The 13,940-nt window shown below is 35.2% G+C and overlaps 2 protein-coding genes across 5 annotated transcripts in view; both read right to left on the bottom strand.

Annotated features, from left to right (window-relative positions):
* Window positions 1–1,098, bottom strand: part of LOC117117003 (NPC intracellular cholesterol transporter 1-like) — a 35,949-nt gene extending 34,851 nt beyond the window's left edge. The window contains exon 1 of the mRNA XM_033261173.1: window positions 1,000–1,098. Coding sequence (XP_033117064.1) covers window positions 1,000–1,098 — 99 coding nt within the window. The remainder of the gene's footprint in view (window positions 1–999) is intronic.
* The window catches only part of LOC117116978 (patched domain-containing protein 3-like), a 22,352-nt gene continuing 9,423 nt past the window's right edge, over window positions 1,012–13,940 (bottom strand). For 2 of the 4 annotated variants that reach the window (XM_033261143.1, XM_033261146.1), the window contains exons 2-17: window positions 12,472–12,715; window positions 12,253–12,320; window positions 10,676–10,795; window positions 9,901–10,042; window positions 9,362–9,456; window positions 9,081–9,201; window positions 7,896–8,019; window positions 7,259–7,368; window positions 6,723–7,037; window positions 6,007–6,144; window positions 4,579–4,908; window positions 4,152–4,310; window positions 3,502–3,627; window positions 2,887–3,031; window positions 2,394–2,515; window positions 1,012–1,626 (exon numbers count right to left, since the gene is read on the bottom strand). In XM_033261143.1, coding sequence (XP_033117034.1) covers window positions 1,321–1,626; window positions 2,394–2,515; window positions 2,887–3,031; window positions 3,502–3,627; window positions 4,152–4,310; window positions 4,579–4,908; window positions 6,007–6,144; window positions 6,723–7,037; window positions 7,259–7,368; window positions 7,896–8,019; window positions 9,081–9,201; window positions 9,362–9,456; window positions 9,901–10,042; window positions 10,676–10,795; window positions 12,253–12,320; window positions 12,472–12,715 — 2,665 coding nt within the window. In that variant the 3' untranslated portion in view covers window positions 1,012–1,320. Of the gene's footprint in view, window positions 1,627–2,393; window positions 2,516–2,886; window positions 3,032–3,501; window positions 3,628–4,151; window positions 4,311–4,578; window positions 4,909–6,006; window positions 6,145–6,722; window positions 7,038–7,258; window positions 7,369–7,895; window positions 8,020–9,080; window positions 9,202–9,361; window positions 9,457–9,900; window positions 10,043–10,675; window positions 10,796–12,252; window positions 12,321–12,471; window positions 12,716–13,115; window positions 13,172–13,940 lie in introns of those variants that run through there. The other 2 variants (XM_033261145.1, XM_033261147.1) reach the window with 2 other exon arrangements.

Consider the following 13,940-nt stretch of genomic DNA (forward strand, 5'->3'; position numbering starts at 1 on the left):
CCCCGCGCCATCCGAGAGCTCACGAGTTACGCAAATGGGTCCTGCTTAGTTTAATATGATATGCCATAATTTGACTTTATGGGACAATACATGAAACACTACACCATTTCTGATATATAAACTGCAATACATTATTCAGCATCGGAAGAGCTTTCCAACGATACCAAACACGACTACTTTTTGGTGAGTTTATATACTTATTCTTATTTTATACACATTTTAAGTATATTTTGCTGATATTTTAAAACAAATAAACACATATTTTTTAAATATGTTCCATTCTGGCTTGAGTGACAGTAGTTTTTATATGTTGGGTTTGTTGCCTGTATAGAAATTATGATTTTAGACACCAACATCATATCTGTAGCTTACGGTATTTAGTTCCAATTATATGCACATTTTAGATAAATTTGGCGGCCATTTTGAAAAATGGTTGCCATTTGTATACCAGGTGAAAAATCAAGTGTCAACAGGGCTTAGGGTGACCAGGACGGATTAATTAGGATATCTGGCTATATTGACTGCTTCTAACATTCCACTCGCCCTAACTTGATTTCTAGGCCTCTTTTTTGATTTTTTTTCCTAGTCTAAATTGAAAATTGAATTAATTGTAGACTTGAAAAGCTGAAAAATAATTGCTAATCGTTTATCGGCATTGGTGCTAACACTTATACGCGTTTATTAGTCAATATTATTACTGTAGTTCATTTATCTGCCATTTTTTATCTTTATACTTTGTTTTATTCTGATTATGGCATGTCCGATAATGTACCGTACCTAATTTGGTTATTGGTTTGTACAAGGTGGAAGATGTAGGCCTAGTAGGCCTACATCTTCCACCTTGTACACGTAATTATGACGATACCAAACAAATGCATATGAGCCTAACATTACATCATGTACTACAATTACGGTAACTGCTGATGTATATTGGATTGCACCAATATTTGCCTGAGGTTGTCCACCGTCAGCGTCAGCATTATATATATATATATATACAAAACGTGCTGCTACATTCTCGTCATCCATCTTTATTCCTCTCACGCCACCTCTGCCTCCTTCTATCCACTCCACCCTTCGCAGAATGCGCTGTATCATTTCTAGCCGTCACATTAGCGAAAAGGTCCAGGTAGGCCTATTATAAAAAATTTAAATATTATAATATAATTTAATGTTACATAAAATATTTACGGCCTCTTAACCAAAACTCAATGGAATGTATGTTTATCAATCTATGTAATTAAATGTACAAAATAAGTAATAATATAATTGTTAAATTATGAAATTTACCATAAATTTAAAAATAATAAGATATTATATTTAAACTACATCCTTCATTTGTAACTTTTCTTCAGCACTAAGTGGTACACTGGCAACCTCGCCATCATATGCTGGGTTATCGAAGTTGGCTTTCTCTGAGGGCGACCCTGAGTTGACGATTGTTCCGTTGGTGGCGTTGTTACTTTGGTCTTTACTTGAGTTACTCTTTACAGAGCCATTCTGAGTGGAGATTGCAGCATCAACTTGAACCGCCGATGCATATGGAGCAGGACCAATCCAGCTGAGTAGGACTGGAAGCAAAACTAGGCCATGGAACAAACCGAATAAAACAACCAGGAAAAATATCTGGGAATGGGAATAAAAAGAGTTAATGAGCAAAGGTTGGAGCTGTACCTTGGTGTTTTTTGTTAATTTTTTTAATTATTTTTTAAGATTCCGTAAGTAATATTTTGTTTCATAAGGGAAAACGTAAAACAGGAAAGAAAAAGATAAACTGTAAGCTTATACTCGAGAGGGCGGAGTCGTCAAAATCTCGAAGTCAGTTGGTAGCTTGCAGACAGAATCAGCCATCATCAACAAGCCACTGCCAGGATATCATCATAGTTTCAGGGACCAGGGAGGCAGAGGTGAAGTTAGGCTGCGGGCCGGCCCCAGACCCCCTTTTAAAAGTGAAAAAAGGGGGAAAGAAAGAAAGAAGAAAAGAAAAAGAAAAATATGGATCACCCAAAATGTTTCAAAGGTTATTTTCTGGTGTCCACTTTCTGCCCCACTTTCTGCCACACTTTCAGCCCCCTTTCGGACATATCTGGATCTGCTCCTGAGAGGATGCTAAAGCATCCTCATAGGGCTTGTTCCTATCAGATCGGTATTCCACTGTAGGCCTATATATTCCATTGTGTTTCTGTACTTATAGCGCACTATTAGCATATCCCTGGCCTTAAACCTAAAATCTTAAAGATTATGGGTAGACAACATTTTTTATATTACTTCATCAGGTTATTAATTTATAGGAAATAAATAGTTTGGGCCGCTTATTTTTCGGTGAGTAAACCAGCCGTGAACATGATGCGAACCTAATTTTGTTGTTTTTGATTTGTATTACAATAGCTTACCTTAAAAAATGTTCTAAATATATAAGAACTTGATAGTGATAACAAAACGAAAGCTAATAGTGTACTAAATCCACCGTTGAAGACAGCAGGCCCAATGTCCGTTATCGCTTTTCGAGCACGTTCTGTCCAAGAAGATAAAACACGACAGAATTACAAAAAATATCAGGCTATCATTCAAATAGATGGAAATATCATAATACTGTTACGCAAAAGATCGCATTATTATACAATAGGCCTACAGTTCGCCTTCCAATTCGATACCACCCTTGAGACCTGAAAACTTGGAGTGGTCTCGTTGTTTGTCTCCAATTAGAGGGCTAGCTTTGTGTTAAAATGTTAAAGATTGTTATTTGGGTCTTTGGAAAAGTGGTCTCGAATTAGAGTGGTCTCGGATTGGAGGGTGCACTGTACATTAATGACTCCGTTGGCTAGGGAAGATTATTCTACTATACTCCTGATCCATTTTCTGCCTGTCTCTGTACCGATTACTTACCATTTTTCGTTCCTGTTACAGTTAGGAACGTGTGACCAATGTGAGCGGCATAATCAACAGCGATACCAATCGACAATATGAGTTGGATGGTGACTACCGTATCGATAGTAAGTCCCCAGTGATGAATAAATCCAGCAAGATCAATCTACAACGAACAACATGTGATAATAATTATAATAATAAAACAATAAAATATTTATTTTAAAAAATAATACTGTAATAAATATAATAATATTGTAATAATACTGGAATAATCACTTATAATAAAAATAGTACTGTAAAGACAATCTTTAATTATTATTAGGGAGTTTTCAATGCAAAACGTTAACCTTAACTTTAACGTTAGTACCCAACATGCAGCGCGATAGCTCCGCCACTTTTGTAAATAAATCGAAATACGCATACGCAAACCCGTAACTAACGCATGTCGAGCATGTAAAATCCTGAAATTAACGTACTCCGCAATGCAAGATGAATAAATTATGACGTCATCCGTTAAAGTTAAGGTTAACGTCGTGCATCGAAAACGCCCTATTGAGCGCATACAGTATAAACGGTGGTATTCGAGCACAGGTCTTAAGAAGCCCTACAAGGTTGAGGTCTAGTAGTACTTACCAGAGTAAGAAAGACCGATAGAAACACGAGACAGCAAGCTTGTAAATTGGCAAGCAGCAGCAAAATGACAACAAACACACACAGGCAGGCGAGCCCCATATTCCGGTATAATTCATCTTGAATTACCTTCAAGAAAAAATTTTTTTTATTTAATAAAAATTAACAAAATTTTTTTTTTTAAATTTTAAAAAAACATAATAGAGTATGCATACAGTAGTTGTGAAAAAATGATTATACTATAGGCCTAAGAATGAAATGCAATAACTTCACTAAGCAAATAACTGAATTTAATTGAACCTGCGACCTCTCACTATTAAGGTCATATGCAGGGGTGGATCCAGAGATGTCCAGAGGGAGTGGGTGGGCGATCGAAAAATAAATTACCCTAGGGGTCCGGCATGCCCCCAGGAAATTTTTATTTTCTGAAGCGTTTCAGGTGATCAATAACTGCTTTTTCTTCCTTTTTTTTTTCTTCTATTTTTTGCTTTCCAAAAGAAGGACCGGGGCCGGCACACCCCTGTGATAGGCCTATTGATCCCGGGCCGCGCCGCTATGATGGTGAGAGTTTTACAAGTTAAATTGCCACCGTAAGCAATTCTCTGAGAATGAACCTTTCGTTAAAATCGATGCGATCATTTGTGGTACCACACCTTATTCGTTTCATAATCCAGGTAAAATTGTGAGTAAGCAAAGGCATAGCCGTCCCCTTCAAAATCATAGCTGTCCACTAACGCCTGTATAGAGTCCATAGCTTCAACTTCCTCTTTTGATCCTTTGAAAACGACGTGCTGGAAAGTGATTCGAGAAGTCTGGAAACAAATATAAAAATAAAAATACATGCATAACTGTATATCTTAACACTCCTATGATATTTTTCTGACGTTAACCTACATCGATATATTAATCTTGTTACAATTTCGGAATGAAATATTCTTATTAGATATTTTTATTATTAAAAAAAAATAAAAATGTCAAATTCTCCAATAGACGTAAGTTTATTTATGGGTTATTCCTTAGTTTATTGACTGTGCCTGGGCTACAACATTATGTAACATTATTAACTACAGTTCTACTTACAATAATTTCAAATGTGTTCGATTCGTCATTAATAATGACATCGGATGTATAAGTAACACCACCCATAGGGTCACGAAGAAACTCCTGTACCCAGCTTTGAAATGCTTGCTCCGTGTCAGGCCACATAGTTAAGTTGTTGTATTCCTGTTCGTTAGCTTTATTTTCCTCAATCCACTGTCCGAACTCTTCATACCAGTTGGAAAATGATGACGAATCAACGTATTTCTCGTCTTTCACATTGTTGTAGAGGGCATCTACCGTGGAACGATCACGAAACATGTCAATATTGTTTAGGTAAATTCCTGACGACAGACCTCCCTGTGGGTAATACTATGATAAAAATGAGAATATAGAATTTACTCGTCATCAAGTTCATTAAAACTGTGAAAACAGACTTGGAATTTTAATTATATTTATGTATATAAAATGAATTAGTGATTTTTTATTTACATGTTGCATTATTGTCATTTATCAGTATATATCCTGGAAGATAACCATCTGAATATAAGCCCACGACTAACTATTGGTCCCTTTAGCAGCTTAATGCATCCTTCTCTATTGTGAGATCTTTTAATTATTGTGTAATGCATGCATTGTATTCTATTCTATATTCTAACCATTATTTCTAATAACCGTGGTATGAAATTGGTTGTAAATTGATCAGCTCCGGGATTACAGATTGATCCATATGACAAATGTTTATCTGTTTAGGCCTACAGATGTAAAGGACATAAAACGTTATTTCTTCAGGGCCCTAAAAACACTCAAATTAATGAAAATTTAAATAGAATATTCAAGAATTAAGGGTTTGAGAAATCCATTTTAAAACCCTTAAAATTCTAATTTGTCTGAGCTTCCAGGGATCCCAAAATTTGAAAAAGTCCACTTTGTAACACCTATTTCACTAAAATCGTTCCTAATCATATCGAAATTTTATAGTATGCATTGCATTTTATTTGCAAGCTCTTCTAACTGTTGATTTTTAATAGTGCTAACTGTGGTAGGAAAATTTGTTGGAAATTATCAGATACAGTGATTGCAGATAATATGAGAAAAAATTCATCTGTAGCCTGCAGATGTAAAGGACATGAAACGTTACTTTTTTAGGTCCCACAACCACAGCAACAGCAACAACAACAGCAGCAAGAAAAACAATAAACTAAATAATATTATCAATGATTTTTTTTTTTTTTTTTTTTTTTTCGACGTTATCAGTTTGTTTTTTAATATAAGTTACCATTGACTTTGTTCTACTACAGTCCGTCGAGTAGATTCGACAATAAAACATATACCACCAATAAAAGTATTTATAAAATAAAATCCCTTAAAAACATGATTTCAACTAAATATATAAATATATATTTATAAATATATTTATAAATTTATAAATATTATCAATGATATAATCTTCTTCAAATGGTTACTTACGAGTTCGCTGGCGTCTATAAATTCTGTTGCGTAACTGTCAGCAGGCAAGAACCACCGGAAATCAAAAAACTGTTCTAATTCAATGAAACCCCATATTCCAAAGCCAAGGAAACAGGCAGTGATGATCAAGACTACAACCTTAATAAAGAAATATGATCAATAGCAATATATTAATACAGTATCTATCTATAGGCCTACTAATATTAATAATATGTTAGACGTATACATAGCGCTTTGTGCCAAAAAGGCACTTCACATTATTAACCAAAATCCCTCCCCCCCCCCTCCACCTCACCAGCCCACGTCATTAGATCAAGTACACAGGGCTATGGAACATATAATTAGCTCCCTGGGAAGAATTCCATAATGTTGCAGCTGTAATCAGCCCATTTTTGTGTTTGAACCTTCAACCCACATGTACAACTGTAAGTAAAATGCCTTGCCTAAGAACACAAGCGAAATGCAGAGCGAGGAATTGAACCCAGACCTCAAGGTTGAGAAGCAGAACCGCAACAATTATAGCTACAGGGAATTGAACCCGGGTCATCGACAGGATAGACAAGTGCACAAACCACTTGATATCATACAATAAAATATATTTCTGATGTACAAGAAAAGGTAACAAAACTCGAGACAGGCACGTCGATCATTTAGAGTAGGCCTAGCTTTTTCTTAGAAACTTTATTGGACATAATCCAACCTTACACACAACTTACTTTAACAGGAGTTTTCATCAGAAAAGGTGCATATACTACTTCAAAAAACCTCTGGAACCTATTCTTCTGGCCACATTCTGACGGTTCGTAGTCATCTCCATACTGAATACAACAGCAGCAGGCGTTACGCCTGCTGTTGATTCGTCGCTGATCTAACGAAAGCGTTGCTGTAAAGAACAGAATGCTGAATATGAACAAGAAAAGGATACCGATGCCGCAGTAAAGGCAGAATGAACGCAGTGCCGGTAAAATGGTAGTTGCTCCGATTACGAAGGCGCTAAAGTCTGTTATAGATGTAACGGTGATGGATACACCCTGAAAATAAATTTAATACAATGTAGTACAATTTTATAACATGGGTATACATAGCCTACTTTAAGATTCATCATTAATCGATAAGCCAACGCTGTATTTTTAATTAAAATAAACTTGTTTATGTTTGATGTAGTCATGACAGTGGAAATACGAAGTGGTCTATAATAAGTTAGGGGTTTGAAGGATATAATATACAAAACATCCTATGATTATTTACTTACTGCATGTTTTAAAGCGAGTGAACATTGTTCGTGGACGGGTTTCTTTTTCTCCCCTTCGCTCAAATTTGACCAGGCCTGCACAATTACAAACATATCATCCACACCGATTCCTAAATAATATAAATATATTACATAGTGTTTATAATATACAGTAGATACATCAGCCGATCACATGCTCAATGCATAATTCATATAACAGCAACATGTGATAAGAGTTGTAATGTGTTTTAATAGCATGAATGAACACAAACCTAAACGTAGGCCTATGCCATTTAATTGGTATGCTATGAATTAAGTAGGCCTACCATAAATTGTTTTTTAATACTCTTCTTCCAGTCAATACAACCTGTGGTTAGGAACAAAAGCTTAAGATATACCAATTCAATTGCGCTGAAATGTTAAGTGCACAAAGGCCTTGCTTCAGCTGAATTATTATCCTCATTATTCTTTACAATGTAGAATTAGATAATTGACATTATTTGGATTCGACTGACAATTATTCAGCACATTAACCTTAGAACATTCTTCCTTGGAGACTTCTTTCTTGTAATTGAACTATTACGGTATATACTTCAGCAGTCACAGCAAACGATCTATAATGTACGGTATTGATTACAAAATTAAAATAAATATTCACCAAGTAAAAGGAAAGGCAAGATGGAGTGGACAGGTGTATAGATCAGCCCCAAATACGATCCAAAGCCAATGGATACAACTACGGCTAGGCCAACAGTGGTGACGCCGCTTAGTGCAATGTACACCTAAAAAAATGAATAATAAACTACTATAGTTAAAATATATATATATACACTCAGTGTTGAAGTCCATAAACACGAACATAGAAACAATCAACAATTCAAATATGTGACCCAAGCTCACAAAAGGGCTGTAAACTCGCACTGCACTGTATTGAGAAACAAGCCTCAATACCCAGAATAGGGCATAGAACGTGAATTTTGTGTGAATTGGGTTTTTGAGTAATAAATAAAGTATAAATATTAATCTTCCTACTCCTGAAGTTTGAGTTTAAAATTCTAACTGTAAGAGGTAAAATTTAGCCATTTTCGGATGGGAGGTAGTGAAAAATGAATAGAAACCTGCCGAAAATAAAAGTATTTTTCTCAAAACTTGATTTAAGAAAGTTGATAAGATGACAATTATTCAAACGGTCATAACTTTGCTTTCAGGCATTTAACTGTCATTTTAAAGTAAATGATATGTTCTATGCCATTATAACTCATTTTGGCCTGAGGACGAATTTACAGCCTGTTTGTGAGCTTGGGTGACATATTTAAAAAAATCTTAAATTTAGACAAAATTATAGATATACAGGATCATAGTGTGTTGTAGATGGCAAGACATATTCCATTCTCAATTAAAAACTAATATAAAAGCAAGCAATTTTAATACGTAATTTTATTGCGTATTTAAACGTATATTTTTTATAAGTATTAAAATGATTAATGGAGAAATACTACTGTACATAGGTACGTAGTGGCGGAGGCTAATCGTTACTGTCGTCCTTGTCATCGTTGTCACGATCATGATTATCATCACTGATTATCATAGCCGCCATTATGGTCAGCCGTCATTATGGCTTCACTATCATCATCATCAGCAGCTGCATCATCATCATCGTAACCAGTCATTGTGACGTCATCATCCTCAAAAGCATCATTGCTGTAATCATCTACATCATATGTAAAATGATGTATGCGGTGTATCGCATCCGATATGCAGAATGGGTAATTGTGGATATTCCATTATCACTGGCAAAGTAGGATTGATGACAGTCACTTACACATGGTTGTTTTAGACTTACTTTATGCTCTATCAAAGTGAAGTTGCTTAGCATCACTGCGATGTAGATGAATAAAAGACCGTAGCCACCAGCGAGGAAATATGTATCACCACCGATAGAGCCCCCAGACTCAATATCAAAGCTAGAAGATTAAATATAATTACAGTATAATAATTATCAAAGATTCTGTAATAGTTAATTTTGTTAATTTTTAAGGAAAAGTTGGTCCAGAACCTGGGCGTAGACTGAAATTTTAATGGCTTGATTTTTATTGTAAAATAATAATTTGAATAATTTATTACCTCGAGGTTGCGAGACAATAGACAGTCATGTCTTCGTAGTCATCAGTTCCAATTTCGATGAATTTCAGTTCCCAGTCTTCGGCATCTTTGTCAACCTACAACAGATATGAATTTTAGTATATATAAAACTCTATATCAGTTTTGTACTTTTTTTGTATTCTTCAGAGATACAAGATCTTAATAAACAACCAGTGAAGAGAAAATACTTCACGATATAAAACAGGTGGTAAGAATATAAAACAAGGAATAACAAGATTTAAAAAATGGAGAGAAATGTACTGAATGAGTAAAAGTGTAAAAATGGCCTGATAGGTATTGTTGGTAAATTAGCCAACTGTAATTAGGTCTGGGTTTGAAACTCAATGGAGCATGTTCCAAAGATATACTTTTTTTTTTAATATGAAAACTCTTGAACTGAATCTTGAATATCTTTTAAAATGCTGACATCACAACCACCAGCACCATTCCCCACGCTCAACAACCACCATCAACAGCAATGTTAATCACATTGTAAGACACATACAAACATTTATACTAACGTATTTCCCTTTGGATTCATCAAATACGCTTTTATCTATAACGCCGTAAGTGCTCACGGCTGTTTTGGCAACACGGATGTATGTTTCATCATCGACGCCACCCAGCATTGATGCCACATTCACTTCCCTAAACGTCACAAGACTACAAGACAAGAAAGAAATTATTCTAGATACTATGTAAAAGGACATTAAAGTCCACAACTTCCACAACCCTTCATGTGTGCCTACGTGTCATTTGAAGACTTATGGAGAGAGGTCCGTTTTCTCTTGTTAGCCCCAAGCTCTGGAATTTACTACCACAATCTGCTCAAGTACCTCCTTCTCCTAATTTGATGATCTTTAAGCGCTGTCTTAAATCATCCTTATTTGACAATCTCTAATTGTGGCAAAGACCAGCCAAACCAAGTTACTCCTTGCAATAATCGATTTTTAGTTGTTAATACAGTGTTAAATAGTAAAAAAAAGTTCTAAAATTGTGAAAGAATCATTCAAATCTGACGTTTCTTTGTAAAGTTATAGGGGTTTAAACTACAACTGTTTAAATAGCATTATTTGAGAAATCAGCTTTTAAATTTTACGATTTGGGGGAATTCACAGGCAGATACCATCACCAAATCATTAAAAAAATTGTTTTAACAAAAATGGGGAAAATAACAACATAGAATTATGTATAAGGGTTAGTTTTGTGCAATAAAAGAGATTTCAAATATGGTGACATTCCAACATGTTTTGCCAATATCTCGGAAACATGGAAGAAGAAAATATATTTCCATACCTTATTGGATTAGGCTCATTTATCTTGTCAAGAATGTCCTGCTGTGATAAACCATCTATTATAGTTTTATTAAACCCCCACAGTTCTAAGATACTAGAAACAAAACAGCTGTCTCCGAGCCTATGCATACATCAACGTAAAACGAAAGAAAGCAAGGGTTAATGTCGAGACAAATCATCTCAGTTTTTAGCACCGTCGCACCTATACATTACGTAATTTACTTATTTATTTATTTGAACATACACCTTTGAATCGGTGGCACTCAGTATCAATTGGTGCGTTCGTACAAACATAAAAAGGGTAAAATTTAACAAACAAAATTAATAACAATCGACTGTATAAGAATAAATATTACAAAATTAAAGAAAGGTAGAAAAATAATATATGAAATTAGATGAGATAAAAAATCACATTTCATACTCAGAAATACATAAATGTTTGTGCCAGATTTATAGGTATGCATATATTTTAAGGCATGCATGCATTTTTCATTGTCACTGCTATGTGCATGCAGTTTCACTGACATAACATCTACTTTAGACAACTTTCAACAAAAATGTTTACATATAGGTATTATTGATTACAGGAACTCAATTAGTAGTACAGACTGCAGTGTAAAAAGGAAGGAAGTAGGTTAATATGTAATTCAGAAATTCACAATGGAAAAGACAAATGGTTTCCTTGCCCCGGTGCTGAGGTACATATTGTGGAAATCACATGAATGTGCACATGATGCACATATTTAGAAAGTGCTATTATTTAATTATTATTATTGTTGTTATGTAATTGTTGTTGTTGTTTTTGTTATTATTATTATTATTACTACTATTATTACTATTATTACTATTATTATTATTACTAGGCCTACTGGGCACTTGGGGAAGCTGAAGTTGATGGTGGGGGCAGGGGAGGGGGCATGGAGAATATTTCACACACCCCCGTCAGACAGGCCTAGACCCCCCTCCTCGTCATCCCCCCGCCAAGATGAGGACGTCGGACCAAAAATATCGATTTGCCTATCCAAGGTGTTATTTTAATTTCCAATCCATAATATTTTCGTCTAAAAGCAGAATTATTTTGGGCCATTCTAAGTCACAAAAACTCTCCATAGGAATACTCTACGAAGAATTTCTATTCCGGGACCCTGATCGAGGCTCTTTAAATAGTCAGCCACTTGCTTCGGACCCCGCTGTCGGAAATGTCGGACCCCTTGTCGGCAAATTCTGGATCCACCTCTGGCTGAATTGCCACAATCGAGAGCTGAATGCTTATTTAAATCGGTCTTTCTCTGTTGGTTAATTACTGCAATAATACTTTTGTGAATCATCCAGGTAAGTATAATATTTATACAATGTAAAGGAACACCGTAATACTATTTCCGTAAAAATATATTACTGTATAAATACAGTGTACAAATCACCATTATATTGCACATACAACTGATTTTTTGCGTAAAATGTAGGTCAATTAAATTTTAATCGATTTATTTTTTTTAAAAATACCAGTAATTGAAACTCAGAAACCAAAACAGGTTTAATTTCTAATGAACATAAGAAAGAAAAACAAAATTGGCATACCTGAAACAGATAGATTCCCAGTTTCTTCCAACATTAATTGCTTTGATTTTTTCATCAACCTTAAGCATCTGAGGAATGAATAAATTATTATATCTATTTTAGTGTTATAGCGGAAATTTCAAAAGACAAGGCCATAAAAGAAAATTTAAACCGGTGCGCGGTGAAATGTTACTCTCAAAAGTATATAGCAACAACAGTAATGACGATAATTATACTTACAGACTTCAGTGATTCTGGTGTCAAAATATTATCATTTTCAAAGATTAATGTCTCAAAGAATGGATCTTTATAATATTCAGTGACGTATAAACGGTAGTCTTGGTTGTCAGATCCCGAAGGTACCCAGAGATTCTCTCGTCTGTTTTCGTTTTTAAGCATCGCGATTCCACCTCCAAAACCCATAGTTATAACTATAGACACAATTATGCATGCTATCGGATATCTACCAACAAATGAGCCAATTCTGAAAATACAAAAAAAAAATCAATTCAATGAATGACGGTGACATTACAATATTTCAAATTACATAGACCTAATCATATTAACAATTTAATTTAATTCTTTATTGGTAGGCTACAAGAGCCGTCACGGGCTAAGTAGGCCTATCTACCAAAATAATGGTAAAAAATAAAACAAATTAATGTAAATGAAAACATTCGACTTTTCAAATTAATATTACACACTCATTTGACACCGGATAGATTCTCAAGCGCGCTGCGCGTTAAGCCCACTCTGAGCTAGCCACAGCTCTAATGCGCCGCCAAATGTTGGCAAGCCTAGCTAACTACACATGAAACAATGTACAGGAAGCATATAATATTACGTTAACATGATTTTAGATGACTCTTCAATCAGTGCATTACCTCGCAGATATATAAGAAATATGTTGCTTTTTCTCACACATTTTCTTTTGTTTTTAATTTGTACTTCACGCACTCAACTGGCCACTGTGTTGGTGTATTCAAAGAGTATAAATATATTTATACTCTTTGGTGTATTATAAAGTCGGGCACACACTACTGAGCCAGACGCGATTCTTAGAGAACGCAACGCAGACGCGCGCACAACGGATCGTTTTTAATGCCATTACAACAAAGAATAGCTATTTATTATCTTTGATTACAATCAGCAAGACACCATCGCGTCGTCTAGCTAGTGCTCACTGACAGTCACAGCGAAGAGCCATTCGTCGGTCGACGGTCAGTACGAAGTAGTGTCGTGTGTGCTCAGCTCAGAGCCGTAGATAGAGAGAGTTTGGCCAACTCGGTTTCAATCACGTGACTTACACCAGCCATGTTGTCACCAAAACAAAACAACGCGATAGGGTAGGAAGTAGCAGTTATTATAGATGATTAATGCTATAATTATAATGTGAAATACCGTTATGTTGGGTTTGGGGTTGCTGCAATCGATCCAACAAAGAAACAAAAATGTATTAATTTCCTTAAATTCCAAAAAGGAGGAGGATTTGGGATTTTATTTTAACTTTGCATGGCGATCGAAAAATCTCCACGTAGTATACTAGTAAATTATAAGGCATGTACGGCCCGCCCCACTTCGCGGTAATATATATCCACCTACTACTACTACTAGGCCTAGACAGGCCTAAATTTCGGTACTTCTTCGGCCGAACACCTTAAGGTAGTACTTAAATCGGCTTAATTACGATGATAATAAAAAAAAAAGGA

This window comes from Anneissia japonica, unplaced genomic scaffold (assembly GCF_011630105.1).
Source record: "Anneissia japonica isolate Jap-2015-1 unplaced genomic scaffold, ASM1163010v1 scaffold287720_len810639_cov167, whole genome shotgun sequence".
NCBI classification, from domain to species: Eukaryota; Metazoa; Echinodermata; class Crinoidea; order Comatulida; family Comatulidae; genus Anneissia; species Anneissia japonica.